Source organism: Rattus norvegicus, chromosome 8 (assembly GCF_036323735.1).
Source record: "Rattus norvegicus strain BN/NHsdMcwi chromosome 8, GRCr8, whole genome shotgun sequence".
NCBI classification, from domain to species: Eukaryota; Metazoa; Chordata; class Mammalia; order Rodentia; family Muridae; genus Rattus; species Rattus norvegicus.
Window position 1 is genome coordinate 48020038 of NC_086026.1, and position 27316 is coordinate 48047353.

Below are 27316 nucleotides of genomic sequence, written 5' to 3' on the forward strand. Positions count from 1 at the left end.
TTGCAGAAATTAGAGGAAGCTATTAGACAAGAAGAGATACTTTATATAGACTATGATCAATTGTTGGCTGTTTGTGTTCTTGCCATTTTCTCATGTGCCTACAGAAGTCCGTCGGCAAAAGAGACTATTAATGTTGATACTTTTTTGTGTGTCTTCAAGAATTTTTTTTCCTAATATGAAGAGGATTAATGAGAGAAGAAGAGTAGAAGAGGGGATAAGTAAAGGCCGGCCATGAGCATGTGGATGGAAGGGGTGGGACATGGAGAGAGAAGGTGCATAAGGCAATAGCAGGGAAGAGAAGAGAGCAAAGAGCAAGAGATTCAAGTAAAGTTTTAACATGCTATTTTGAGGCTGTTTTGTGTTGTTTTAGAATTGTAGAATAGAATCATAAAAATATTTTGGGAAAGAACCTGACAAAATATTATTTATTCTAAATAGCAACTAAATTGGATATTACAGAATACTTGAGCTATTGCAATTTTTCAGGCAAAATTCATAATTATTATCCAAAAAATAAGTTGTTACCATTTTATGCATGCTTTTGTTTTTCCTGTAAATTTATGCATGCAGTCCATATAAAATGTGCTTACTATATTTATAGACAACTCATCTAATGGGAGGGCAGCCTGTGCTATTGAACACAAATAATTGAACTACATGATGTAGCTACTGCTTTAGAAATGCTGAAAAATCAAGCTTTAAATCAAGCTTTAAATATATATCTCAAGGGTTACAATTGCTTGAAACTATTCCTTTTTTAGGTACTGCAAAATTTCAAATTTTGCAATTATTCATGCAAAAATAATTCAAGAGGATATACTGTTCCTTATTTTAAAGGACATTTAAGAGCTCATACTGGATTGTGTGGACCCTTAGTTAGGGCAATGACACAGCAGATTTGAATACTAGGCAGATGATAGGCCTTACACAGAAACAATTGGAGAAGAGAACATGTTTGTGTGGTTTTGTTTGTTTGTTTTGTTTTGGTTTGTATTGGTTTGGTTTGGTTTGTGTAGGATGCTGAAGGTATGTGTTGGATTCCAGAGTGATCGGTGTGGCATGCTGATGCTGGGACAAAGGATGGTGCTGACCTGTAAGCCTGCCGACTGCCCTGACATAGATGACGGAAAACTCTATTGAACATATGTTCCTGACCCACCTTTGCTTGCCTATATCTCAGATTGGATAAGCTACCTTGCTTCAGTTTTTTAGACCCTATGGTACAGAGAACATGGAGACTGGAAACAACCTTCAAAAACTTAAAAAGTGAAGTTTTAATGACTCTTTTCTTTCCTTTAATGAGGCAAGTTATTCTGACTCAATCATGGGCTGGTCTTGAAATCAATCCAATATTGAAAACAACAGACTTCATTTGGAAGGATTGTTCTGGACACTTTCGCAGACACATTTGGAAGTTAGCTGCAGTTCTTTATAAAGATCTGTTAGCAATAGATAAAATTGGGACAGGATCTGGACTTTGAACAAGTGTTAGTGCTTGTGTTTAGTCTCCCAAACTTTTATTGTTCATGTTAAAATTATTTTTGCTTCTTCTTCAGTATTTAATGTAAGTTTATTGATTGTTCACTTTCTAATTGTGTTAATATATTGAAATCTGGCATGTCTGTTATAGTGGTTTATCAACTGGCTTTTGTTTTACTGCCTGTATTACAGGACCTTGGTATTCTGAAAAAAAAACCTTTCAAGTAATAGAAGAAGTGAGTCAGCCTTTAAAAGAAGCAAGAGGGTAATGGGCTAGAATATTGTTGACATAGCAGCATTTGTTAATTTATTAATAGTTTGCACCATTGCTTCTTCAATTCATTTGACACAAGAAGTTAAGACAGCTACTCTTATTAACTATTTAACAAATGATATTACTGATGCTCTGAGTACTCTCGAGGATTTAGGTAGGCATTTTGATGCACTCTATGAAAGTATTCAAATTATCAAAGAGGGGGTTCAGAGTTTAAGGGTAAGAAGTCATCTCTAGTGACATGCTAATTAATGATGGATTTGTATTACTTCAAAAATTTAAAATGATAGTCACTATAATTGTGAAATAGTTTAAAGACACTTGCAGTGTGTTGAGCATAATTCTAACACCTGTCTGGATGTATTAAGTTGTTTAGTGAGATTATGAATTTAAAGAATGCTGCTTTGATAAACTCTGATGTTACAGATATTGCTGATAAAATTTTTCATGGCCTGAAGTCAATATTTCCGTCTTGGTTAAGCTTCAAGAATGGCATATATAACTTGACAATACTAGCCTTTCTTGTCTTGGGAATAATTTTATTCTTGCGCATAGTGATCAGTCTTGCTTTTAATAACATCAACTTGGTGGTGTCCAAAATACATGGCTGGAAACTAAAAATGGACCCCCAGACAGAGTCATTAATTTAACAGGCTGGCAGTCAGAGATAGGTAAGTTTTGCATAGTGCCTTACTAACCAAAGACAAAAGTAATTGCCTTTGATAATGAATATTCCATGACAAGTAAGAAAGGCATTCTTGTCAGGATAACCTAAGAGAGACATAGTCTCATTCATGAAATAAAAAACGGAGAGATGTGGAGAGCTTTTGAAGCCACTTGGCAGGAACTTGACATTGAACTAGACAAGGAATTAAGGCTACTCCAGGACAAGAATTTGACATTGGGCCAGGTGAGGGAAGTTAGCCCAGGCAAGAGTCTGATATTAGGCTAGAAAGAAAGTAGTCTTCAGGCAAGATATGAATTTGGGCTAGGATGGGGTAGTAGACTCTGATATCTTGGTCATGCTGATAAGCCCTTAGAAACAGTGATCATGGGACTTTGTTTATTGCCTTGCTTGTTCCTTGACTATTTGTGTTTATTTTCTGGCTTGTTTCTTTAACCTAGAACAGACCTTATTACTTACATATAATTAAAATGATATAGAAGCAGAATAGTAAAAAATAAACCCACTTTCAGCCTCAGAACTGTCTGGGGTACCTGCTACCACGTTGTTTAGTTTTCTGTTCCCTATTCATCCTTGCTCCACTGCTGGAGAACCTATTGGCAGACTGAGTTGGCTTAGTCATTTTTCATTCACTCTAATTTGTTCAGTATATTTTACTTTAGACATCCGGGAAACATATTCTTTCCATGATCTATCTTTCCTTCCTTCCTTCCTTCTTTCTTTCTTTCTTTCTTTCTTTCTTTCTTTCTTTCTTTCTTTCTCCCTTTTTCTTTTTCTTTTTCTTTGTATATAGAAAGTTTACTGGCCTTTGTGTGTAAATTTTGTATACTTATATTTTGATAAATGTTTTATCAGCTGTATGTGACTTTTGGTGTTGACTTTATCTGTAAAACAATATCATCTACAACAAAGGATACTTGGACTTCTACCTTTCCTTTTATCTTATTTATCCCTATACCCATATTACTTAAGCTACGAAGTTGAGATATATTTAACGAGAGTGGAAGAGTGGACATTCCTGTTTTATTGATGACATCAGTAAAATTATTTGAATTTTCTTCATTACAGGTACAATACCTGTACTTACCTTCTGACCTCCTAATACACATGTATATGCATCCACATACATATATGTATGCAATAATGTTAACATACCCATGCAACTCCAAAAACAAAATAGTAAAATAAATAATAAACCTTGTTATCATACTTGTGTTATGATTCATTTCAGAAAAACCTAAAGGCTAATATTTTTAACAATTTTTTAATAACTTAGAAAACCTGCCAGTTGTCTTACACTTTCTTGAAGAATTTGTGAAAGGTATGCTTATTGTATTTGACCAATGCAAACATGCTGAATGAAACACAGAATTTTTAATAAGAAACAATATGATGGCTACATATTGGATGTCGCATGCAATAAAATTGGAGAAAATGAAAATCAAGAAAATTCTCAAGTCCTGGTAGCAAATAAATCCTAGATATTAAGAATATGGTTATGACCCTGCAAATGAGGTGAGATACTGAAGAAAATAATATTAGTAAACCCATGGAAAGAAAATAATGACATAGAATCTCAAAAAGTGAAGAAAAATTACATAGAATAAATTTACATATATTTAATTCATACTACGTAGTAGAAACAAATTAAGATTTATGATACAATTTTAGTTACTCCTCATAAACATGGTGCCTGTCTTAAGGGCCACACTTACAGTGTAAACAGCTTTTTGCTTGTTTTGTTTCTTGAATGGTTTTGAGTTACCTAAGACTAAGCAAAAGAAATTCTCTGTACAAAACAAATCAATTAAAACTTAGTAAAAAGTGATATCTTTATTTTCCATCTTGATAGATGACTTGTTTATAATAGTTTTCTTTGAAGCTATCACCATTACTCTTGGGACAGAGGGTAACATTGGGCTCAGAAGTCATTCTTGGAGGCTCTTCTTAAGTGTTCTAGACTATAGGGGATTTGTAAACTTATTAGTGTTTTGAATTCATAATAAATCCCAAGTCTCAGAAACACTGCATAAAGGCTCCATGTTACAACACATTCATAGGTCCTGGGAAGCTAGAGGTGATCTTTTTAAGACTCTGATAGTTTGTACTATTAGATGAATGTTAATAAGCCAGTTGGGCAAAATTTTTATTTCAGCACTTGATACAACATGTGTAAGAAATCAGGGGGGCATTTCCTTGAATGTCATAATAACTATCTGTTACATGAAAAAGAAAACAAACAATTTATAAGAACTTTGTTTTCTGTGCCAGACCTAGGTAAGTTCTCAATGTCATTTATGACAACAGAATAATATCTTGTAGAGGAGCAGTTGGCTTGACAATCGTTTTTGTGCACATGCAACATCTTAGTTTTAACTTACTTTTATTTCAGTATTCTCTGTAGTAGTGACTATCTCCTGTCTCTTTCTTTGCTTTTACTTTACTATGACTGGGTCCCACAATCTGAGAGAATTAATCCAATTCAAATTGAACCAGCTTACTGAGAATCCATGCCTGGAACATTTAATTTCCAAAAATATTTATGCTGTTTTTACTAGGACACTGTTCCTTGCACATTAACCTACACACATCTCCATAAGAAGGAAAGCAAAGGAAAAATCAATACCAAATATATCACCTTTGGGTAAACAGAAATTCCTGCTTTCTACTTTAACTTGAAGGAATCATCCCAGAGCATAAGAAGATTGGTTATTAATTTATCTACTGCATGAACCACTTTGTAGTTTCCCTTTTGCCTAAAAAGCACCAGCCAGGGCATACCCTATAAGGTAAAGGTCTATATCACAATTTCTCCCAGGCCACCAGAATAGTGCTTGGTACTTCTAACCTCACTCTGAACTTCCATAATTTGAACATGTATAAAAGCCAACTATTTTTAAATATTAGTATATTTCCACATCTAGGTGGAGAATCTGAAATGAAGAAGAAATACACAAAACTATATACTTCATCCCAAGCTGGTTTATTTGTACATAACCACAATGTATGACAATATTTAATTTTTAATCTATATAAAGTATTCATTACTGTTTTATATACTGAATATTTACACACACGACTTTTGATCATCGTAGGGATTCTTAGAATGTTATATTCTCATGCTTAGTTCACATTAAGAGTGACAAAATAACTTACTGAAAGTCACAGAATAATCAGCAATGAAATTGGCCTTTGAAATTAAAACTTTCTTGTAGCTAAATTTATCCAAAATTTCAGCTTCTTAATATAATGTATCTTTTTGTTGCACAAAGGTATGGGAAATACTGAGAATTTATTTACAGGAGGACTCTTATGTGATTTCAATCCACATAGGTTGTTTCTGAATGTCTATGGCAGTACAATGGAAACACTCTATTGAAGTTCATTGATTTGGTTCTTTTCCTTTAGGGATCAATTGAAGCCATAGTATGTGAAATATAGTTCAAAGCTACTCAAATATACTTTTGTTTTTTGAAGAATGACTGAGGAGTATATTCTCTTGAGTTTTTCCCCATAAATATTGAATATCCCCAATAATAGCTTTGTTAAACACAGGAAAATCTATTTTCCCTTTTCTATTTTCCCCTACTCTAATTTACTCTGAAGTAGATACAATTATGAGCTAATGTACCCTTTGCTCAATTTGGCATCTTGCTGTTTTATGTTTGTGTAGAATGACTTTTATATTGATTACAAGAACTCATGCCCCTCCTCTTGTATATTATCTAGAATTCCCCTTTTAAAGAAGCTTAGAAATCTGGTCCATCCTTTGATATCTAAAATAATTCCTACTGGCAAAATCTCATATCTCTCAGGTTTGTGGTTTAATTAGATGGCAGTAAAATATTAACTATATTTTAGGTAAAACCAATGGAAGTGTTGTACTGGAACCATATACCCTGAACTTAAGTCCTGAATGCATTCTTCAATTCTTCTAACTTAGATTTCCACATCAGAAATATATATTCCTTCAAGGGTCCTTGAGAGCTCATGCCATAATGTGGAGAAAACACATGCAATCAATATGTAACATGTGAGAAAAGACTAGGTAGGAAAGACGGAGAGGTACAAAAGAAATAGGAGACAGTAAACATTATCTCCATCAAAAGGAAAGAGATAACTATAACCTGATATCACACACTGTCATCTAACAAGGCTATATGAGCAAATCATTTCAAACAGAAAAAGAATGTACCCACGAGACTGTGGTATTTCTTGAGGGAAAGAAATGCAACACGTGCTTTCATTTTTCAGATGCAGTATGAAAAATCCATTGAACTCTACTTGTAAAATGGTCAGGTATTTAGTTACAGCACTGTTTTCTAGTATGTTCCTGAGCAAATGTTCTTGTCTCATAATGATTGTCCATTGTATTTATCAGATCTTATATATTAGATTTTTAGTAATGATTAGGATACTAAGCAACTGACACTTTTGAGAATGGTTGAGTGGGAGGAAACACACCTTGTGAACCGGGGACTAAGCAAATGTAGCAAAGGCAGCTGTCTTTTATCATGGCACAGTGGGAAAAGGACTGAGTCTCAGACTTTGTCAACATAGTATCTAAGATGTGTTGGGTGAATATTCTTGGTTAGAGACAGTTTCCTTCTTAGAATGATTCAATGCTTTTTAGAAAAGTATTTATCTACTGAGCTTCTAGCTGGCGATTAAAAACAAAACAAAAATAAAACTATTTTCAAAGTAGTGAGGCTGAAGCTTCAACTTACCTTTATATCTATGTAAAGATTCTGAAGAAACTGTGCAAAACTGTTTCCATTTTCTACGCTTGCTGCGTGTCTTTTGTTGAAATATTTGGGAATTGGTTCACAGAGATTCTTTTGCATTTTTGAGAAAGGATTAAACAATGGAATGAGGTTGGTAGTATATCCGAGGTAGCTTAAATTTGCTTCAAACTATAACAGTCATGTCTCAACTCCTTGAGTTGTGTGTTAGATGCATGAAAAAAAAACGACAAAGAATTTCTACTCTTCATGTTTCAGGAAAAATTGTGTCTGTTGGGGATAAAAACCTGCCTCCTTAGGGCAAAAATGTTATTTGACTTTTGAATACAAAAGGCAGTAAGAAAGCAATTTATTTTGTGATATGAATTTACCCCCGACTTAAAATATAAAAGTGATACATGAGGTGTTCGTGGCCAGAGAACCAAAACAATATATTGACACTCTGGTAATCCCTCTTTGAAATTTTAATTTCATTTGTAAATTGACTAAAAGTCTTCCAAAATGTAATTTTTAGTTGTATATGAGAGCAGGTATGTGCTGTGATAGCAAACTAAATAATTATTTCCTATTTCCCCAGAAATCTACAAATGATGGGCACTGGGAATCATTCTGCAGTAGTTGTGTTTGTCTTGGTGGGATTAACAAAGCAGCCTGAGCTCCTGTTGCCCCTGTTCTTCCTGTTCCTGGTCATCTATGTGTTGACAGTAGTGGGGAATCTGGGCATGATCCTGCTCATCATAGTCAGCCCACTACTGCACACTCCCATGTACTATTTCCTCAGCAGCTTATCCTTTGTTGATCTCTGCTATTCCACTGTCATTACACCCAAAATGCTGGTGAACTTCCTTGGGAAGAAAAATTTCATTACCTATTCGGAGTGCATGGCCCAGTTCTTTTTCTTTGCAATCTTTGTGGTCACTGAGGGCTACCTCCTGACTGTTATGGCATATGATCGCTATGTGGCCATCTGCAGACCATTGCTCTATAATGTGATCATGTCCTCTAGAATCTGCTCACTGTTAGTGCTGGTTGCCTTCTCCCTAGGCCTTTTTTCTGCTGTGGTACACACAAGTGCTATGATGAATCTGAGCTTCTGTAAATCGTACATCATAAGCCATTACTTCTGTGATGCTCTTCCCCTCCTCAAACTCGCCTGTTCTAACACACATCTCAATGAGCTTCTCATATTTATCATTGGGGGGCTCAACACCTTGGTGCCCACCCTAGCAGTTGCCATCTCCTATGTCTTCATTTTCTGCAGCATCCTGCGCATCAGGTCATCAGAGGGCAGGTCTAAAGCATTTGGAACCTGCAGCTCTCATCTCATGGCTGTGGGGATCTTCTTTGGGTCTATCACCTTCATGTATTTAAAGCCTTCTTCAAGTAACTCTCTGGAGCAAGAGAAGGTGTCTTCTGTGTTCTATACCACAGTGATCCCCATGCTGAACCCATTAATATATAGTTTGAGGAACAAAGATGTGAAGAAAGCACTGGGCAGATTCTCAGTCAGGAGTTAAGTCTTACTTTTTGCAAACAATGCACAGTAGAAGTGAATTGTTCCAATGAAAATCCATTATATTTACTTTTATCTGTTGAAATATATAATATATCTTTATTTGTGGTGCTAGGATTAATCTCAAAGCAGATTCCAATTTTAGCCAAGTACTACATCATAGGACTAAATTTAGTATTCATATTTATTAAGTGCTTTACCATGTATCACTGATTTGATTTTTGCAATAAAATAAAGATGGTTTTGTAAAGTAGGTATTACTGCTTTGACAGGAAAAATTGGTCTTTCTTTGTTATATAAATAAAATGATAATTTAGACTTTTCTCTAGTATTTGGTTTCTCTACCTAATATCTAATAGTTGTATATTGAACCCTTTCTATGTCTGTAGTTCTATGTCTGTAGGAAGGGTTTTGGTCCCATGAACCTTTCCATGATTCATGAATAACTGTAAATGTTTCTGTTTTATGCAGGCTCAGGAGAAGTAGGCACATCTTCTTGTATTTCATGATTATAATAACTGTGTTATATTTGAATAATATAATTTTGCTGTCCTTCTCCCTATCTTCTACCTCTTCTATTTCTTTACTTTTCCTCACCTTCACTGTTTCTTGAGCCTTAGAGGGGATAGTAGTACAAATGACTTATTTATGCAAAAGATCTTATCTATCACTTATTCTCAATTTCTTAGTCTCTATTTATCATTGATAAATGTAAATGGAAGTTTTTTTCTTTAGTGTTGAGAATAGCTTTTCACTGAGGATGTTAAATATTTAGAATACAGTTTGGATGTATGTCATTTGAGATAATGAAAAGTAGCAATTCTCATAACCGAAGTATATAAGACTACTGATAGAATCTGGAGTTGGAGAACATCTTTACTTGTGTCAACACAGTGCCCACATGACACCTAGTTTTAACTCCAAAGACACACATGCCCTGGTTATAATCAGGAGACAAAAACATGTATAGACAATGGGAGAAACAGATTGATATGGAAAATGATCAAAAGGAAAGGGTAGAGGAAATACAAAAGAAGATGGGATAAAAGATTATGAACTTAAGAAAAACACATGTATAAAACTGTCAAAGCACAAATTTGATTTTTCAATTGAAACCTGTAATGTGAGAGGTGGGGGTCTGCTCACTAATATTTAATGTTTATAAAAATGAAACTGGGTTGTGGTTCCACTCATGAATCTGTGAGAGATCAGGAAAAATTCACAGAAGAAATTCAGAAAATGACCATTGCAGAAAAGATTGGCAGTTTCAGTCTGTAGCATGACTTAACTTTTTTATTCTCTTCAGAGTATTGAAAATCCATGATTTCCATCTGGTCCTGACTCTCACAAGTCAATAGCTCCTTATACTAAGACAAGGTCAAGGAAGCTTGTATCTGGGTCATCATGATTTATTTTAAGTACATTTTTATTGAATTAGCTATAAAATAAGAAATGCCCTGGGAGTGTAAGAGTGAGAAAAGAAGGGAAACCATTATTTATTTAATTTTGGTTCTTTTTTTCGGAGCTGGGGACCGAACCCAGGGCCTTGCGCTTCCTAGGCAAGCGCTCTACCACTGAGCTAAATCCCCAACCCCATTATTTTCAATTGTAGACAATATAACAACTTACTTCCGAATCCCTAGAGAATCAGTGATTAAAAAAAAAACCTAAGACTTCAGTAAGTTATAGAGAGATTAAACTAGCAGACAGAATTCAGAAGGAAATATGTGAGGCTGCAAGACATAATCTCTACTGTAATGGAAGGAAGAGATGGCAGAACTCATATACATGCACTGAAAAAAATAAGAAAGAATTTTTATAGGAGAAATTTTCAAAAATTCACCAGATTTGAACTTGTAAAACTTTGCACTTGGATAGAATGACTTAATATTTAAAGACACTAATTTTTTCAATTTATTTATAAATTCAAAAAACACTACCAAAAATCCCATATTAGTTTTTCTGGTTCTAGACATTAAGTTTTACTTTAGAGAACCATTGTCATACACTAACATATCTAGAGGTAGTTGAAGTACATGAAGCTTCACCTATCTAAGATAAAACAGATTAATTTTGACATTCTTATAAATAATGGAACATTTGCTCAAGACAAAAGGACAAATCTTTGATCATGTCTTATAAGTTTTCTTCTGATGTCTGCACATAGACAATAGCTGATTTCCACAGAGTCACAGGGGAATTGCAATGGACATTTCTATCATTTCATGTAAATAGACATTTTATTAATATGTGCATAGCATATCTCTAATAAGAGATAGGAAGAATTTAGATTCAGATAGGAGGGGCGATGAGGAAAACTGAGATGATCAGTAGAAGAGAACACCATAATCTGCATAAATGTGAAAATATCTTTTAAATAAATGAATAATTAAAAAGGAACCAAAGCATTTAGATCATAGATGATCTAAGCACTTGAATGCAGAGTTAAGAGAATTGCATATTTGAGTGTACAAACTGGTCAGCAAGATTCTACACCAAAATCAAAACAGAACAACAAGAACAACATCAAAACAGGAGAGGAATTCTGTAATTAATCTTATAGAGGGGAAACTCATCTCTGAATATATTGTTGGAGGAACATTTTCAAAACTACAATGTGTCTGGCCTTGAGAATGGGGAATGAATGCATGTGTTTGTTTAGTTTCTCCTCTTAAAAATTGCACCTCTCTCAAGGGCCCCCCCAAAAAGTGTAAACAGTTCTCTGCTTATTTATTTTGATTTTTTAAAGTAACCTAAAGCCAACCAAAATAAATTATTTTCTGTATAAAGAAATCAATAAAACTTAGTTTCAAAGAATGCAGTAGCTAATATGTAACTTAATTTGTATTCTGATAGGTGACTTGCAAATATGTTATAAATACTTTATTTTCCACCATCATCATTACTCCTGGGACAGATGGAAATATGAGGCCCAGTAGTCATTTCTGCGGGTTATTTTTTAATGTTGGGGACTACAGGGGATTTGTACATTTATTAGTGTTTTGTATTCATAATAAACCCCAAGTCTCAAGAGTATCACATAAAACTATATAACAGCACACTCATGATTAAAGATCATTGGAAGCATTAGGTGACCTGCTTTAGGACACTGAGTTTGTTTTACTAAATGAATATTGGTAATTCACTTGACCCAATAATTTGAATTCGGCATTGGCTACATGTGTGCAAGAAATTAGGAGGTATTTCTTTGAAAGCAAAAATAGTTATATGTTACATAAAAAAGAAACCAAACAATTTTAAAGAACTTCGTTTTATGTGACGAACCTAGGTAAGTACACAGTATCATTTATGACAACAATATATCACATAGAGGAACGGTTGGGATAACCATCATGTTCACACACATATAACCTCTCAGTTTTATATGGCAGTGTTTGTTTCACTACTCAACATTCAGTAGCTAGTATCTCCTGCCTATTTTTCTATCATCCTTTGCTCTTTTTTATGACTGGGTCGCAAAATCTGAAGGAACGGTTTATATTCTAAATCTACCCAGCTGTGGTATAGAGAACCTCACCCAGAATCTAGGACTCTGAAGTATTTCATTTTCAAAGCTTTTCTGTAGGGTGCATTTAACAGGATTCTGTATCTTGCATTAACTGACACACATCTCCAAAAGAAAGAGACCACAGGGAAAACCAACCTTAAATATATCACTGCTTGGTAAACAGAAAACATTGTTTCTTACTTTGTCTTGAAGGAAAAATTTCAGACCATGAGGAAACAGATTATTAATCTTCTTAGTTTCCTCCTGACTTAGAAGCACTAGACAGTAACTCTCAACAAGATAAAGTAAATGTCACAATTTCACTAGGCTCCAGAATAATGCTTGGTACTTTAAATTCACTTCAAAATCTAGATGTTAGTAAATGTATAAAAGGCACATATTCTCAAATGTTAAACTATCTTCTGCAAAGATGAAGTAGCTATACTGAAAAGGAAAGTCACAAATCTATACTTCTTATTCCAAGCATGTATATTTTCAAATCTCTGCACTGTATTACAATATTTAAGTTTTTAAAAGTATATTACATATTGATTAGTGTCATGGTTTGGTTGGTCAAAGTAATTCTTACAAAGTTGTATTCTCCTTCTTGTTCCACATTAAAACTCACTAAATGATTGTGCAAAATGTCAAACTTATCAGCAATAAAGTCAGACTTTGAAATGAAGCCTTTACTGATGCTGAGAGTATTGGAAAGTTCAGCCTTTTAAATCATTTTTTATTTTACTTGCCCCCAAAATATGTAAAATCCCAAGGTTTGACAGCTTTATTTGCAGCTGGAGTATTAGTTGTTTTAATACACCCATGTAAACTTTCAGTGACTATGAGAGTAGCAGGAAAACACTCATTTGAATTCATTATTACCCATTTGTGGGGTTTGATCTCACAGATCATCTCGAGACCATCAAGATAAAGTCTAAGAAATATACCTCAAACCTATTCACACCAGGGCTTCTTTTCCTTGAAGAAGGCTTTTGGAAGAATATTCTTTCATGTTATATTTAACATCCCTTTTTGATAAAAAATAAAATCCATTAAACCCCGATATATATGTTTTCCTTTTTCTATGGCTTATCCAAACCTAATTTTTAGAAATTATATAAAAGTTTTGAGATAAGGTACTCTTAGCTTGAACTGTTGTCTCGCTGTTTTAATCCTATAGTGAATAAGCTCCAAGTTGTTCACTTCAAGGAGATCCCAATCCCATACTCTTGTTTATCATCTAGAATTACCCTTTCTGAGAAGCTTTAGAAATCTGGACTATCCTTTGACAGCTAAAATGGTTCACATTGGCAACCTCTCAGATTTGTGGTTAGATAGATGGCAAATGTCAATAAAATGTCAACCACTAATATATTGTCATATGCCCTAGACTCTGGCTATGAACCTACCCTCATATTGTCTTAACCTGCATTTCTAAATGAGAAATATTTAACCCTTTAAGGGTCTAAAAGAATTCAGTGTCATAAGGTATGTAAAGCACATGAAAGAAATGAACATAAAATGTATGAAGATAGACAGATAGAAAAGGGGAGGAAGAAGAGGGCAAGGGAAGAGGGTAACCATCATTTCTATCAAAATAGAAGATGTAACTTGCTCTGATAATACAGTGTCATCTAACATGGCTCCATTACAAAATTATTTCACAGTGAGGAAAAGATTGGCCCCTTAGATTTTAATGTTTCTTGGGTAGAAATATGTAGCACATCCATTAATTGTATAGATCCAGTGTCAAAACCATTGTGGGCATCAGTTAACAAAATAGTCAAGTATAGTTACATCGTCCTTTTTTATCATGTTCTGAATAAAATACCCTTGTCCTTTAATGATTGTCCTTTGGATTTTGGTGTTTCATGGGTAATGCCTTTTAACCTTATAATTAGAGTACTACATAGGTGATATTTTGAGACTGGTTAAGATGGAGAAAACTCTCCTTGTGAAACTTGGGGTAAGCAAGTGTAGATAGGCTGCAGAGTTTCATCACAATGAACTATGGAAATAGCTATTTAACAGTCTGTATATACATAGGAGGGATTCAGGAGTTGTTAGGTGAGAGACAGTTTCCTTCTGACAGTGATTGAATGCTTTTTACACATGTACATTTATACCTTCCCTCCAGATAGAGATTGAAAAAACTGATATTCAATTCAGTGGGGTTGAGACTTTACCATTTCTTTTTTTTGCAGGTATTTTGAAGACAATTTTATGTAATGAAACTGGAGAAAGAGTTGTAGGATTTTCCACAGCCATTTACTCCGTTTTAGTTTCTTGATTTAGTTCATTGAAATTTTGTTGGATAGGTTCATATAGCTTGTTGTTGTTGTTGTTGTTGTTGTTGTTGTTGTTATTGTTTTTTTTTTTGTTTGTTTGGGGGTTGTTTTCTGTTTTTTTGAGAAATGGTTGAAAAATGGAGCCTCAGTTGAGACTATAATGAATATGGCCCAAACTGCTGTCAAAGCCACATCAATTCTGTCTCAGCTCCTTGAGTTGTTTTAAATGAATGACAAAAAAACAGTTTCTACTCTTCATCTGTCTGCACATACTTCATTTTCTCCTTAGGGATAAATTTATTTTGCTGCTCCAAAAAGGAGAAAAATGTTTCTAAGTCAGTAAGGAAACACTTTATTCACAAAATCCTAAGGGAGAAATTTAAAGGATATAGATTTAGGTCCTTCAACAGGAGATGAAAATAATACATTTGGCACATTTGCAACCTCCAATTTAACCTTTAGTTTTTTTGGAAGAGGAATAAAGATCTTCTTCAAAGATATATTTAGTTATTATATGAGGTCAGGCATTTTCCTTGTAGTATGATAATACACTAAACTCTGATTTTTCTATTTCCACAGAAACCATCAAAGAATGGGCACTGGGAATCATTCTGCAGCAGTTGTGTTCATCTTGGTGGGATTAACCCAGCAGCCTGGGCTCCTGCTGCCCCTCTTCCTTCTGTTCCTGAGCATCTAAGTGGTGACAGCAGTGGGGAATCTGGGCATGATCCTGCTCATCTCAGTCAGCCCACTTCTGCACACTCCCATGTACTATTTCCTCAGCAGTTTATCCTTTGTTGATCTCTGCTATTCCACTGCCATTACACCCAAAATGCTGGTGAACTTCCTTGGGAAGAAAAATATGATTGTCTATTCAGAGTGCATGGCCCAGCTCTTTTTCTTTGTAATCTTTGTGGTGGCCGAGGGTTACCTCCTGACTGCCATGGCATATGATCGCTATGTGGCCATCTGCAGACCATTGCTCTATAATGTGATGATGTCCCCTAGACTCTGCTCACTGCTAGTACTGGTTGCTTTCATCTTAGGCTTTATGTCAGCTTTAGCACACACAAGTGCTATGATGAATCTGAGCTTCTGTAAATCGTACATCATAAGCCATTATTTCTGTGATGTTCTTCCCCTCCTAAACCTCTCCTGCTCTGACACAAAGCTGAATGAGCTTCTCCTATTTATCATTGCAGGCTTCAACACCTTGGTGCCTACACTAGCTGTTGCCATCTCCTATATCTTCATATTCTGCAGCATCATTCATATCAGCTCATCAGAGGGCAGGTCCAAAGCATTTGGAACCTGCAGCTCTCATCTCATGGCTGTGGGGATCTTCTTTGGGTCTATCACCTTTATGTATTTTAAGCCTCCTTCAAGTAACTCCCTGCAGCAAGAGAAGGTGTCTTCTGTGTTCTATACCACAGTAATCCCCATGCTGAACCCATTAATATATAGTTTGAGGAACAAAGATGTGAAGAAATCATTGGCAAGATTCGTACTAAGGAGATAAGACTTACATTTGACATATGATACATGGTAGAAGTGAACTAATCTAAAGCAAATATTTTCTTTCTATTCATTTTCATTTCTCTCTTGAAATATTCAACATATCTATGCTTGTTGTAATGGGATAAATCTCAGAGTATCTTGTCTTTTAGGCAAGAACTATACCATGGGGCTGTATCTAGTATCCAGTTTTTAAAAAGTGCCTTAACATGTAGCATGATTCAATATCCAGCAAAATAGAACATGATTTTGTAAATCTCATGTCATTGATTTGACAGGAAAGCTGAACTTTTTCTTTTATATGAAAGAAATAATACAGCAGGATTCTTTAACCTAAATCTTCTCATCCTAATATTCAGCGTTCATTATTGAATTACTATTTAGCCCTAGGGTATGTCCTCTCATGGACCATTTCAGGATTCACAAAGAATTGTGAGTTATTCTGTTAAACAGGCTCAATAGAGCAAGCTCAAATTCTTTAATTCAAGTTTGCAACGACTGTGTCATATTTGGATGATATTATTTTACCTCCTTTCCCCCTATCTTCTAAACCTTATTTTCCCTCCTGTCCTCTCATCTGTAATGTTTCTTGAACCTTAGAGGTGAGAGTATTACAAAAGACTTCTCAGGCTCCATGCCTTATTCATCACTTTCTCCCAGCCTTTTAGGTAACCATTAGTCTCTATTTACCACACTGTTCAGTGTAAATGTACGCGTCTCCAATAAGTGCTGAAACAACTTTTGCTTATGTATATAAACAAAATGGAAGACAGATTGTAATTATGACTATTTAGAAAATTAATATTAGTATTTTCTATCACAGAACTGATCTGTAGACTGCAGATGGAATCTGGAATTTGAGGAGACACTCTCTACAGTAGTGGCACCCAAGTGGCCACGGAAGTGCAACACAGAGTTTTAATCCCAAGGATGCAAATGGTCCTGGCCATAACCAGGAGACAGAAAATGTAAATATAATGTGAGAAGTGATTGTTAGGGAAAAGGGGACTAGATATGAGGAAGATGGAGATGAGAGAAGCTGCAGTTTAAAGAAGAAAAATGCAAAATGCGTGAAACATATGTATAAAATTGTCAAAGTACAAGTTGTATACTTTTTAAAAAGAAAACCTGCAATGTGAGAGATAGTGAGTTGCTTAATAATACATAATATTTCTAAATATGCAACTGGTTTATAGGTCCGTTCATTAATATTTGAGAGGACAAAACAAGTGCACAAGAAAATCAAAAGCAACCCAAGAGAAAAACAGTTGAAGATGGGAAGTTTTAGGGTGCAGCTTCTGCTCAGTGTAACTTAATGTGGTTTTTCTATTCAGATTATTCAAGATTCTCAATTTCCATTTGGGCCTGACTTTCATGAGTCAATAGTTCCTTATACCAGGACAATAATAAGGAAGTGTACACCTACCTCATCATGATTATTATTAAGTATACATTGTTATTTAATTAGCTGCAATATAAGAAATCCCCAGAGAATGTAAAAATTAGGAAAGAAAGAAAAATAGTTTTAATTGCCGACTATATAATCGCTTACTCCTAAATCCCTAGAGAATCAGTAACAAAACTAACCTAAAACTTCAGGATAAATTAATACCTCAGAATTCAGTAGGACATATATGTATCTACAAAACATAAACACCATTGTAATGAGGAGAAAATAGAACATAAGTACATGTACTGAAGAAAAAAATGTGAAGAATTTATCTGGGGGAAATTCTCAAATTCTCCCCAATAAATCCAGAAGCAAACTTAAATAAACAAAAAGACCATTAATACTTGAATAGAATGTATCAACAATTAAAGATACTAGTTTTTAAATTAATTTGCAAATTTGACAAAACACTAACAGAATCTCCATAATATTTTCATGATTCTTGCCAGTTATTTTTACGTAGGGAAACATCATACACACAAATTTATGCAGGGGAAGTTGAAGCACACTAAACTGCACATATTTAAGAAACAAATGTAACTTTGATACACTTATAAATTCTAAGACTATTGCTGCAGTCAAAATGACAATCAGTTTGATTATTTTTCATGACTCTTCTTTTGACCTCTGCTTGTGGACAATAGCTGATATTTACACAGTCACAGTAAACTGAGAATGGCATTTCTAACATTTTATATAAATAAATATTTTATTAACATGTGCTTAGGTTTTCTTTCTCAAAGTAATCATTTAAATATTATCTATAAAGCAATTCTAATATTTTGAATTTTATTGTATGCATGGATTTATGACAGTATATCACTTAGTTATAGGTGGTCATCAGGGTATTTTAGTCTATTACAATTAGAGTTGTTATCAATTCTATTGTGGTATGATTATCTATTCATATATATAATTTAAACAAATATCTCATTAGAATCATTGTACATTACATTAAATAAGCTCTGAGTCATGCAGCAAACAGCCAATATGCTTCTGAATGAGATAAATTTTAAAATTTCAACTCCTATAGATAAGTTTTATTTCGTGTAATTTAAACCCAAAATTTGATTTTATACTATTATTTTGATATTATCAATTTTAATGTATGCCTATTTTTATGTTTTTCGAATTTGCTTATTCCAATGATAGAATATACAAAATGTGTTCTCATGTGCTCAATCATCATTTATTTTATTGTATCAATTTTGTTAATATTGATAACACTGGCTAATAATTGAATCAGGGAGGGGTATACTCAAAAGATCCGACTATCTTTGCCAATTATTGAATGTTGGTATGATTTATTATGGATCATATTCATTAATATTTATTCTTCTGTATTATATGAAAAAATATACTATCAACAGCCATGAGTCTGTTGTGTATTAACAGATATATTAAATTTTAGATTAGACATTTTTCATTAGGATTCTTTCCTTACAAAAATTCAGAGAAAAGATCCAAATTTGAGATCAAGATTAAAAGATTGAGGTATCACAAAGCTTTCGTCTAAATTTCTAAAAACAATTTTAATAAAAATCTGAAATATATTTTTCTTTAAATTATTTTTATGCCCAACTTACTGAGAAAAATATAATCATCATAAATTGTGACATTGAAGTAAAATGAATCTATTCCTCTACCTACTAAACACATTACATGTTTTTTGTACATGGCTCAGAACAAATCTATTTTGGGCCTAGAGGAGGCATCTAGGGCAAGACAGACTTTCTCAGGGTCTTGCCATCTAAGTGATCTACTGATTGTCAGTACTGATTCCTTAAGTCTTCATTAAACAGCATTTTGCTTTGCTATTTCACCATCCTATCAAGTGACCAACCTGTCCATTGATGTTTATTTGTTCAGTAAATAGAAAATATTGCTTATATGATATTTTATCTTTTATTGAATGATTTTGGAATTTTTTTTCTTTTTGCAGTTATATTATAATTATATTCCCCACATTTTTCCTCCCCGCAAACCCACCTCTATACCTCTACTATTCTCTATCCAATACATTTATTTTATTTTATTATTTTTTAGCAGTTTTTTTCTTTTCTGTTTTTTCCTCCAACTTTATTAAATTGGGTATTTTTTATTTACATTTCAATTGTTATTACCTTTTCTGGTTTCCAGGCCAATATCCCCCTAACCCCTCCCACTCCCCTTCCATATGGGTGTTCCCCTCCCCATCCTCCCCCCATTACAGCCCTCCTCACAATAATCATTAACTCTTCTTACAGCTAGTGAAGTCCTGCGTCTCAGAGGAAAATTTGCCAGTGAACTGCCACCTTCCTACACCTCCAAAATATTTAGCATCTAAGTAGTTTTCTTTATACCCACAGATAACAAATACCCTTTATAGATAAGAAATATAGATGTAATTTTAAAAATAATGAAGTAGAGACTATGGCTCAGATCCCAGAATCTGTTTCAGAAATATCACAAATTCATATAACTCTAGCTCAAAAGGATTTGAGATTATCTTCTGCACAAAGAGCTTAAGAACAAACAGAATGCATATATTCACAAAGACATAGACATTCATTCACACACAAGCATGAATGCATGCACACATGCACACATTTCAACATATATTGTTTTTAAATAAATAGATAAATAAATAATACTGGGATTCTACCTGTATATCATTGATGAACACAGGAGAAAAGGAAATCTACAGGAAACATAGAAATGACAGCTTCTCTGAAAGAAAACTGTGTGAAATGACAAATGAAGTGCACCATAGACTATGGAAAAGCATTAGTATGTGCTGACAATTCCAAATCCAAATTCAAATATTCTGGGAATGACAACCAACAGAGACTGCCTGCCATTCACGAAGTTTCCTCATCCACAACCTATAAATTCTGTTTTACCATTCCTTGTGTATAACTAACACAAAGGATTCATTGGTGGCTATAGATAGAAGTATTCTGTGTCATTCATAAGAACACAATGGGTCCCATCTAGCTATAACTTTTCCAAGCTATGATTCATGGCATTTCATTATGTTTCAGAAATCCATATGATTGAAATTCTTTGATTTCTATCAAGAAATCCCAGACTTTGAAATGAAAGCTGATTTATTTCAGACGTTTGGAGAAATAACAAGAAAATTATACGGTGATGAAAAAATAAATGAAAGGGAAAAATACAATTGTAGAGATAAGAGCATAAGCCATACAATGGAAATTGCCAGATATTCTGCCAATTGGAAAGAGATAGTCCTTGCTGAACAAATAATTTATTAGTTCATCATGAGTTAATTGCCCTTAAGCTTCAATATTTCAAAGCAGTGGTGACATTTGTGTTATCCATTGCACAAAATGTGTTTTGAAGAAGCTATAGTATTATTAAAGTATTAGCATCTAAGCCTTTCTCTATCTCCTTTTAGACAGAATAAGCGCTTGCTGTAGCACTTTCTTTAGAGAACATTTTACTTCCTTATTTCTGAGGCTATAGATCAAAGGATTCAGCATAGGTGTCACGAGGTTATTCAAGACCTGAACAGCTGCATTGAGCCAGGGATTTGGGGTAGGCTGGAGGTATATGAGGACCACTGGCATGAAGGCAAGGAGGATGGCAGCAAGATGGGCACTGCAAGTAGAGAAGGCTCTGTGCCGCCCCTCAGTAGAGCGGATCTGCAGAATAGAGCAAAGGATGAAGCTGTAAGAGGTGAGGATGAGGAGGAAGCAGCTAAGGGGCATCAGGCCCACACTGATGAGCCCCACCATCTCCAGTGCTGATGTGTCTGCACAAGCCAGCTTTAGCATCACAGGGATATCACAGAAATAATATTCCACCTCATTGGGCCCACAATAGGGCAACTGGAAGGTAAGAGCAGTCAGAAAAGTAGCTTGAATACAGCCAAAAAATAATGTCCCCACGGCCAAAATGGCACATACCCTGTGGTTCATGATTATTGAGTACCTTAGAGGGAAGCATATGGCAATAAAACGGTCATAGGCCATCACTGTGTACAAGAAACACTCAGTACAACCAAGAAAATGGTAGAAGAAGAGCTGGCACACACAGCCTGCATAGGAGATGGCTCTGCTATTTCCTGAGAGGTAGAACAGCATTTTGGGAGAGCTCACAGAAGGGAAAAATATGTCACACACTGACAGCTGGCACAGGAAGAAGTACATGGGTGTGTGAAGCCGATTGGAGGAGACAATAGTGAGAAGAATGAGCACATTTCCAACTAGGGTAAAGATGTAGAAAGACAAAAATAGGACAAAGAGCATGGTCTCCACACCCTCTGTGTGGGGGATTCCCAGAAGGATAAACTGAGTCACTATTGAGAGATTACTCATAGCTTTGAGAATGTCTGTTTTTAAACCAGAATAGTGATTTCCAAGGCATGAACAATGAAGTCAAACTAAAAATTTCTCTCACACATATGTTGGTTTCTTTCTTTCTTTCTTTCTTTCTTTCTTTCTTTCTTTCTTTCTTTCTTTCTTTCTTTTTGTTTTTTCTTAAGAAAACATCCTTATGATACAGGAGCAGATCTACATTGAGGAAAAAAAACATGAAAACAATAAAGGTATTAATGTAACTGAGGACTATGAGATTTTTCTCAGTTTGATAAAAGTCAGACCTTGATTTGAATTTTATTTATATTGATCTTGATATGCTAAAGATTAGAATTAACATTATAGGCAGAGTACAATTCATTTTATTAAGGATTTTGAGAAGCAATAGAAAGCAGACATGGAAAAGGAGATCAACATCCAAAGAATATTCCATTCTTTTTTTTATTTTGGTCTTATATATTTATTTTAATAGAGGTTTATAGACAGCATCCATGTGACAGGGCTTACTCCTATAATAATATTGTAATAATTGTAGTGGCAGTTAACACATATGGAATTATTCCAAAGTATAATATTCCATTCTTAAAAGAGATTCTTCTTCCTTATTTTTGCTCTCTTGTTGAGTGTAGAAAATGAGTTACTATTGTAGGACTGAAATTTGATGTGTGTAGCTTCTGATATAACTAGGACACAAGTGGGAGAAAAAGTCATCCCCAGAGCAAAGTATACGAACGGTTTATTCAATACCAAATGGTCTACCTTAAAAACAAACTTACATGTAAAAATTATACAGACTGAGCAGGTTTTATTTAGGAACATAAATGTATATAACAACAAATAATTGAAAATAAGGCCATGAACTGAGAAAAAAAACAAGGGAGGGAACATATAACAGGATTTTGGGAGGAAAAGAGAGAGGAAGAAACTAATTGTATTATATCAAATAAGTATAAAAAGAAAGTAAATAAACTATAGGATTGTGTCATGATTGGAGTAATCACACTAAAATATATAAGATAACCCATATTTTCTAATTCAGTAGTTCAGTGTCTATACCAAGTGAAAAGAATTGGGTTCATTCCTGAATATCCATCTCAGTAATTACTTCTGCACTCTTTTACTTTCCTCTCTCTTCCTGCTTCATTCCAATTGTGCCCTCTACAACACTTATGGGTTTGAAAAATGTATAAACAAAACTTGTTGAAAAACTTTTTTAGGTGACAAGGGAGGAGCCAAAATATCAATGGGAATGACCTTAGATGTGACTCACAACATTGGATATGGAACCTGAAGAGGCCACCTCCTGTACAATTGACAAAAAACACCAGTGAAATGATAGAGACACCAATCCACCCACAAAATTTTAACCCCAAATTCATCCTCACTACAAGAATGAAAGCATGGGGGACGGAGCAGAGAATGAGAGAATGGTCAACCATTAACTGGCCCAATTTGGGACACATCCCATGGTCAAGCATCAATCCCTGACACTATTAATAATACTCTGTTATGCTTGAGGACAGGATAATGCTTTTCTCTGAAAGGGCCCACCCAACAGCTGATTTAGACAGATGCAGATACCCAAAGACAAACAGTGGATGGAGCTTAAGGATTCTTTAGGAAGAATAGGAGGAAGAATTTGGGGCCCTAAAGTGAATAGAGACTACAGGAAAACCAACAGAGTCAACTAACCTAGAATCTTAGAACTCTCAGAGTTTGAAACAAAAACCAAAGAATGTGCATGAGCTGGACCTAGGCTTATTCTCATAGGTAGCAGATATGCAGGTTCGTGTGGTTCTCAAACAACTGGAACGGGATCTATCCCAATAGCTCTTGCCTGTTTGTGGGATATGTCCTTAAAGTTGGACTCATTGTCTGGCCTCAGTGGAAGAGGAAGCACCTAGCTTCACAGAGACTTACAGTGTCAGAGTCTGGGATACTCATGGGGCCCCCACTGACTCAGAGGAGAAGAGGATGGAATGTGGGTTTGGGGTTATAGAGGGGGCAGTGAGTGGGATGGAAAGTGAATATGTATAAAATAAAATTAAATTAAAAAACTTTATGGACAGAGGATCATTATCTTGACCAGTTCTCATATCTCTTTCTCTTTTCCTCATCTGTTTCTGTATACATGTCTGCCTGCTTCTCTCTCTCTCTCTCTCTCTCTCTCTCTCTCTCCCTGTGCGTGTGTGTGTGTGTGTGTGTGTGTGTGTGTGTGTGTAGAGTGTGTATTTCTATAGACAAAGGAATTATGTAAGTAACTGAAGACAGGTCTTGCTTCTAGGTTTTATATGCTTTGAATATAACTAAGGATTACCACAGAGATTTGGAGAATTCAGACTCATAAACACTGACTCATGTTTAGTCTTCAGTGGGACCTTGGAGACAGAACAATATAGAACTCTTTAAAGGCTTTGCAGGTATTCTAAAAGCATTGCGTATGAAGGAAAACAGGTATTGTTGACTTGTACTAGCTGTTTTGATTAACACAAGAAAGCAAACACAAATCAATAATGTCTGGAAAATTTCAACCCAATCTAGAGACTAAATAACACATGAGGTATATTGAGTGTAATCTAAAAGCAAATAAAAAATGTCATAAATTCCCAAACTTTAGGACTGAGTTTATACATATATTATTTGTGGTATAACATTTATTATAATGTTCCATGAGGTATGGATAATGAGATAGAGATTGTAAATGACTAGAGAGAGAGTCTTCCTCTATAAAAACACACATAAAGACTTATACAAAAAATTGACATTGAAATATGAGTACTTAAAAATAGATACACTTAATATGAAATTGGCAGTCCTAGCCATCTAAGCAAAGAAAACCAAATGGGAGGGGATGTGTTAAAGAACCAAACAATTTTCACATTTGTAAATAAGTTTCTAAAATCCCCAGAAAATCTTATAGAAAAAATAGAAATAGAAAAACAGTAAGATCAGAAAATATTAAAAATATATAGAAAATACTAGGCATTTAGTTATATAAACAAAGAAAGATATTAAAATTAAATTGTTCCAGTTATAATAGCATTATATACATTATAGACAATTTTCTCAACCTGTGGGTTGCAACCACTTTGATGGTTGCATATTAGATATCCTATATCTCAGATATTTACATTGTGATTCATAACACTTGCAAAATTACAGTTATGAAATAGCAGTGATATAATCTCATGGGTGTGGTCACAACAACATGAGGAACTGTACTGAAAGTTTGTATCATTGGGAAGATTGAATACCAATGCTTTAAGACATAGAGATTCACCAGCCAGGTGGCTCATGACGTATAGGCAATTGCTTCCTTGAAAGAGGACATGGATTCAATCCACAGAACCCACAAAACAGACAGAGAAAATCTAGTCTCTCAAGTTGATCTTTAAAGTCAACATACACAATACATACATATATCTATCTATCTATCTATCTATCTATATATATATATATATATATAGTACTGCATACATATCTTACAGGCACACATGTTCATACAAATTCAGAGACAAAATAGGTACATTAATTCTTCATGTAAATTTATTTGAAAACAAAGATAAACAGGTGTGTAAATTTTCAGCATTTTAAACAATATAAATATATATTATTAAACTATATATGTATATATATATATATTTGCAGAATATATTCAGAAAAGACACCCATATCTGTTCAAAACAGTACTTTCAGATATTGCAAGACTTAATTTGCTAAAAATTATTTTTAAACTTAATTTCATAATCAATACAATATTAATTTGAAAAGTAAGATAGACTTTAATGACAATAACAATTTAATTTCATAGCTAACACTAAAGCCAAATGACTATAATGAAGAGGCAATTTTTTCTTAATTATTTAATATGGTTAAGATTCAGTTAATCACTTCTGCATTTGATATAAAAAACAAAACAATATAATTCAAATAACCATATTTTACTACTTACTTTAGAATTACATTATTGAGTTCATGTGCACCCTTGAAGATAGGGATATATCTCAGCACATCCAAATAGAGCATTCAGAAAATATACTCTCTTATACATGGGTAATTTATTTTCCACAAACCCTGTAAAGATAATAGCCCAAGAAAAGATTTTTCAAAGGAATAATGGAGAAATTATATAGAAATTAATAATAAAAATTCAGTTATTATAGATTCATTCTAACAATTTATACAAAGATATTTTTACATATATTATGGTTCAAATGCAAATTTTGAATATACAGTTCTTCTAGGTATTAGCAGAACTATTTAGATCATTTTAGTTTCACTCATATACCAATTAAATTTGTGAGTTGTTGAAAGACAACAAACTGAATTACTCAAAATTAAAAATTATGATGTTGATATCATGAAAGACAGCAAAAGAATACAGAACAATTATGGCCAGAAAGGGAGTAAAGAGTGAAACCAAAAACAAATACAATTGGAGATTCCTGGAGTTTCCTCACACTTTATTTCTTCACTAGAAAACAAATGAAGAAAACTAAATTCAGGTCATTGGCCCGTAGAACTGTAACAGCATGAATATACTAACAATAAATCAAGGTAATAAATTTTATAACAAGATACCTACTGCCATCAAGATATTTTGAGTCCTGGATACCTGTAAATTAAATTATTTTTGAAAATCTATCTAAACTTGATTAAAATTAAATGTTAATAAATAAAAAATACTCTGGTACTTTCTTATAAAAGAATAAAACTTTGCTTACCTTGAGAAAAAGGTTTTCAAATTTTATATCTAACAAGGAATAGTATATGTAATTTTTAAATGTAAACAAAAAATGCTCAGGTACTTCCTCTAGCTTGAGAAAAACAAAATAACACATTTGAATAAATTTTTCATTAAAACTATTAAGTAAATTGCAAATAGTAATGAGAGAAACATTTAACAGTATCTATCAATAGAACTGCAAATTAAATCACAATTGGATACTTATCACATTTAGGTTATAATACAAGATGAAAAGACCAAATATCAGAACATAGATTGCTACATTCACCTGCTTATGAGAGATAAAGGATAATTTATAATCACATAAATTCATATTTTAATTAAAACCATTTTCAGAAAAATAAAGCTTTTAAAAGTAACTGAGTATTTAGACACTCCCTACTTTCATATGTCATGTACTCAGTTAATGTAAAGTATTAATCAAAAAATGAAAAACGTATATAAAAACAATTTTTCTGCTAGATACAAGTGTATTTCTTCTCAATGCAGAGAATTAGACTCATTGTCTAGGCATGCTAGATTACTCCTTTATGGTTGAGCTATATCCTAGGTCCTGGATTTTGTGAGATAGTGTATCACCAGTTCACCCTGAGCTTTAACTTACTGTAATGCTCTCATTGAGGATGTCCAACTCAATCCTAGCAAAAACACTGAAACTGTAGATACTTTCAACTTTACAAAGCATGGAATATTTTTCTGTTATAAAGGCAACCCAAGTATTCTTTGGAACTTAGAGAATGTCAGGGTTTCCTAGCCTCGGGCTCTAAGATTTGGTGTGTGTACAATGATATTC

At 34.0% G+C, this 27316-nt stretch overlaps 2 protein-coding genes and 1 pseudogene across 5 annotated transcripts; 2 read left to right on the forward strand and 1 right to left on the reverse strand.

The window, feature by feature from the left end:
• Positions 1 to 4505: 4505 nt before the first annotated feature.
• On the forward strand, positions 4506 to 9015 carry Olr1271 (olfactory receptor 1271). 2 transcript variants are annotated; one of them, XM_063264997.1, is made up of 3 exons: positions 4506 to 4715; positions 6693 to 6732; positions 7758 to 9015. In XM_063264997.1, exon 3 carries the CDS (start codon positions 7768 to 7770, stop codon positions 8695 to 8697), a length of 930 nt encoding a protein of 309 aa, XP_063121067.1. In that variant the 5' UTR covers positions 4506 to 4715; positions 6693 to 6732; positions 7758 to 7767; the 3' UTR covers positions 8698 to 9015. The 2 variants fall into 2 exon arrangements, with proteins under 2 accessions (XP_063121067.1, NP_775422.1); NM_173300.2 differs by lacking the exon at positions 6693 to 6732 and having other exon boundaries at positions 4525 to 4715; positions 7758 to 9005.
• On the forward strand, positions 15082 to 16008 carry Or8d1b-ps1 (olfactory receptor family 8 subfamily D member 1B, pseudogene 1; annotated as a pseudogene).
• On the reverse strand, positions 20529 to 27316 carry Or10d1g (olfactory receptor family 10 subfamily D member 1G). Of its 3 annotated transcripts, XM_063265080.1 has the most exons (4): positions 27128 to 27316; positions 26501 to 26593; positions 25729 to 25850; positions 20529 to 21971 (listed from the first exon to the last, which is right to left on the reverse strand). In XM_063265080.1, the coding sequence occupies exon 4, from the start codon at positions 21774 to 21776 to the stop codon at positions 20841 to 20843; it is 936 nt and encodes a 311-aa protein (XP_063121150.1). In that variant the 5' UTR covers positions 21777 to 21971; positions 25729 to 25850; positions 26501 to 26593; positions 27128 to 27316; the 3' UTR covers positions 20529 to 20840. The 3 variants fall into 3 exon arrangements, 2 of the variants coding, with proteins under 2 accessions (XP_063121150.1, NP_001000458.1); XR_010053941.1 differs by lacking the exon at positions 26501 to 26593 and having other exon boundaries at positions 21887 to 21971; NM_001000458.1 differs by lacking the exons at positions 25729 to 25850; positions 26501 to 26593; positions 27128 to 27316 and having other exon boundaries at positions 20841 to 21776.

Excerpts from the sequence above, each read along its gene's own strand:
- Olr1271 (XM_063264997.1), top strand. The coding sequence starts at position 7,768 with ATGATGGGCACTGGGAATCATTCTGCAGTAGTTGTGTTTGTCTTGGTG.
- Or10d1g (XM_063265080.1), bottom strand. The coding sequence starts at position 21,776 with ATGAGTAATCTCTCAATAGTGACTCAGTTTATCCTTCTGGGAATCCCC.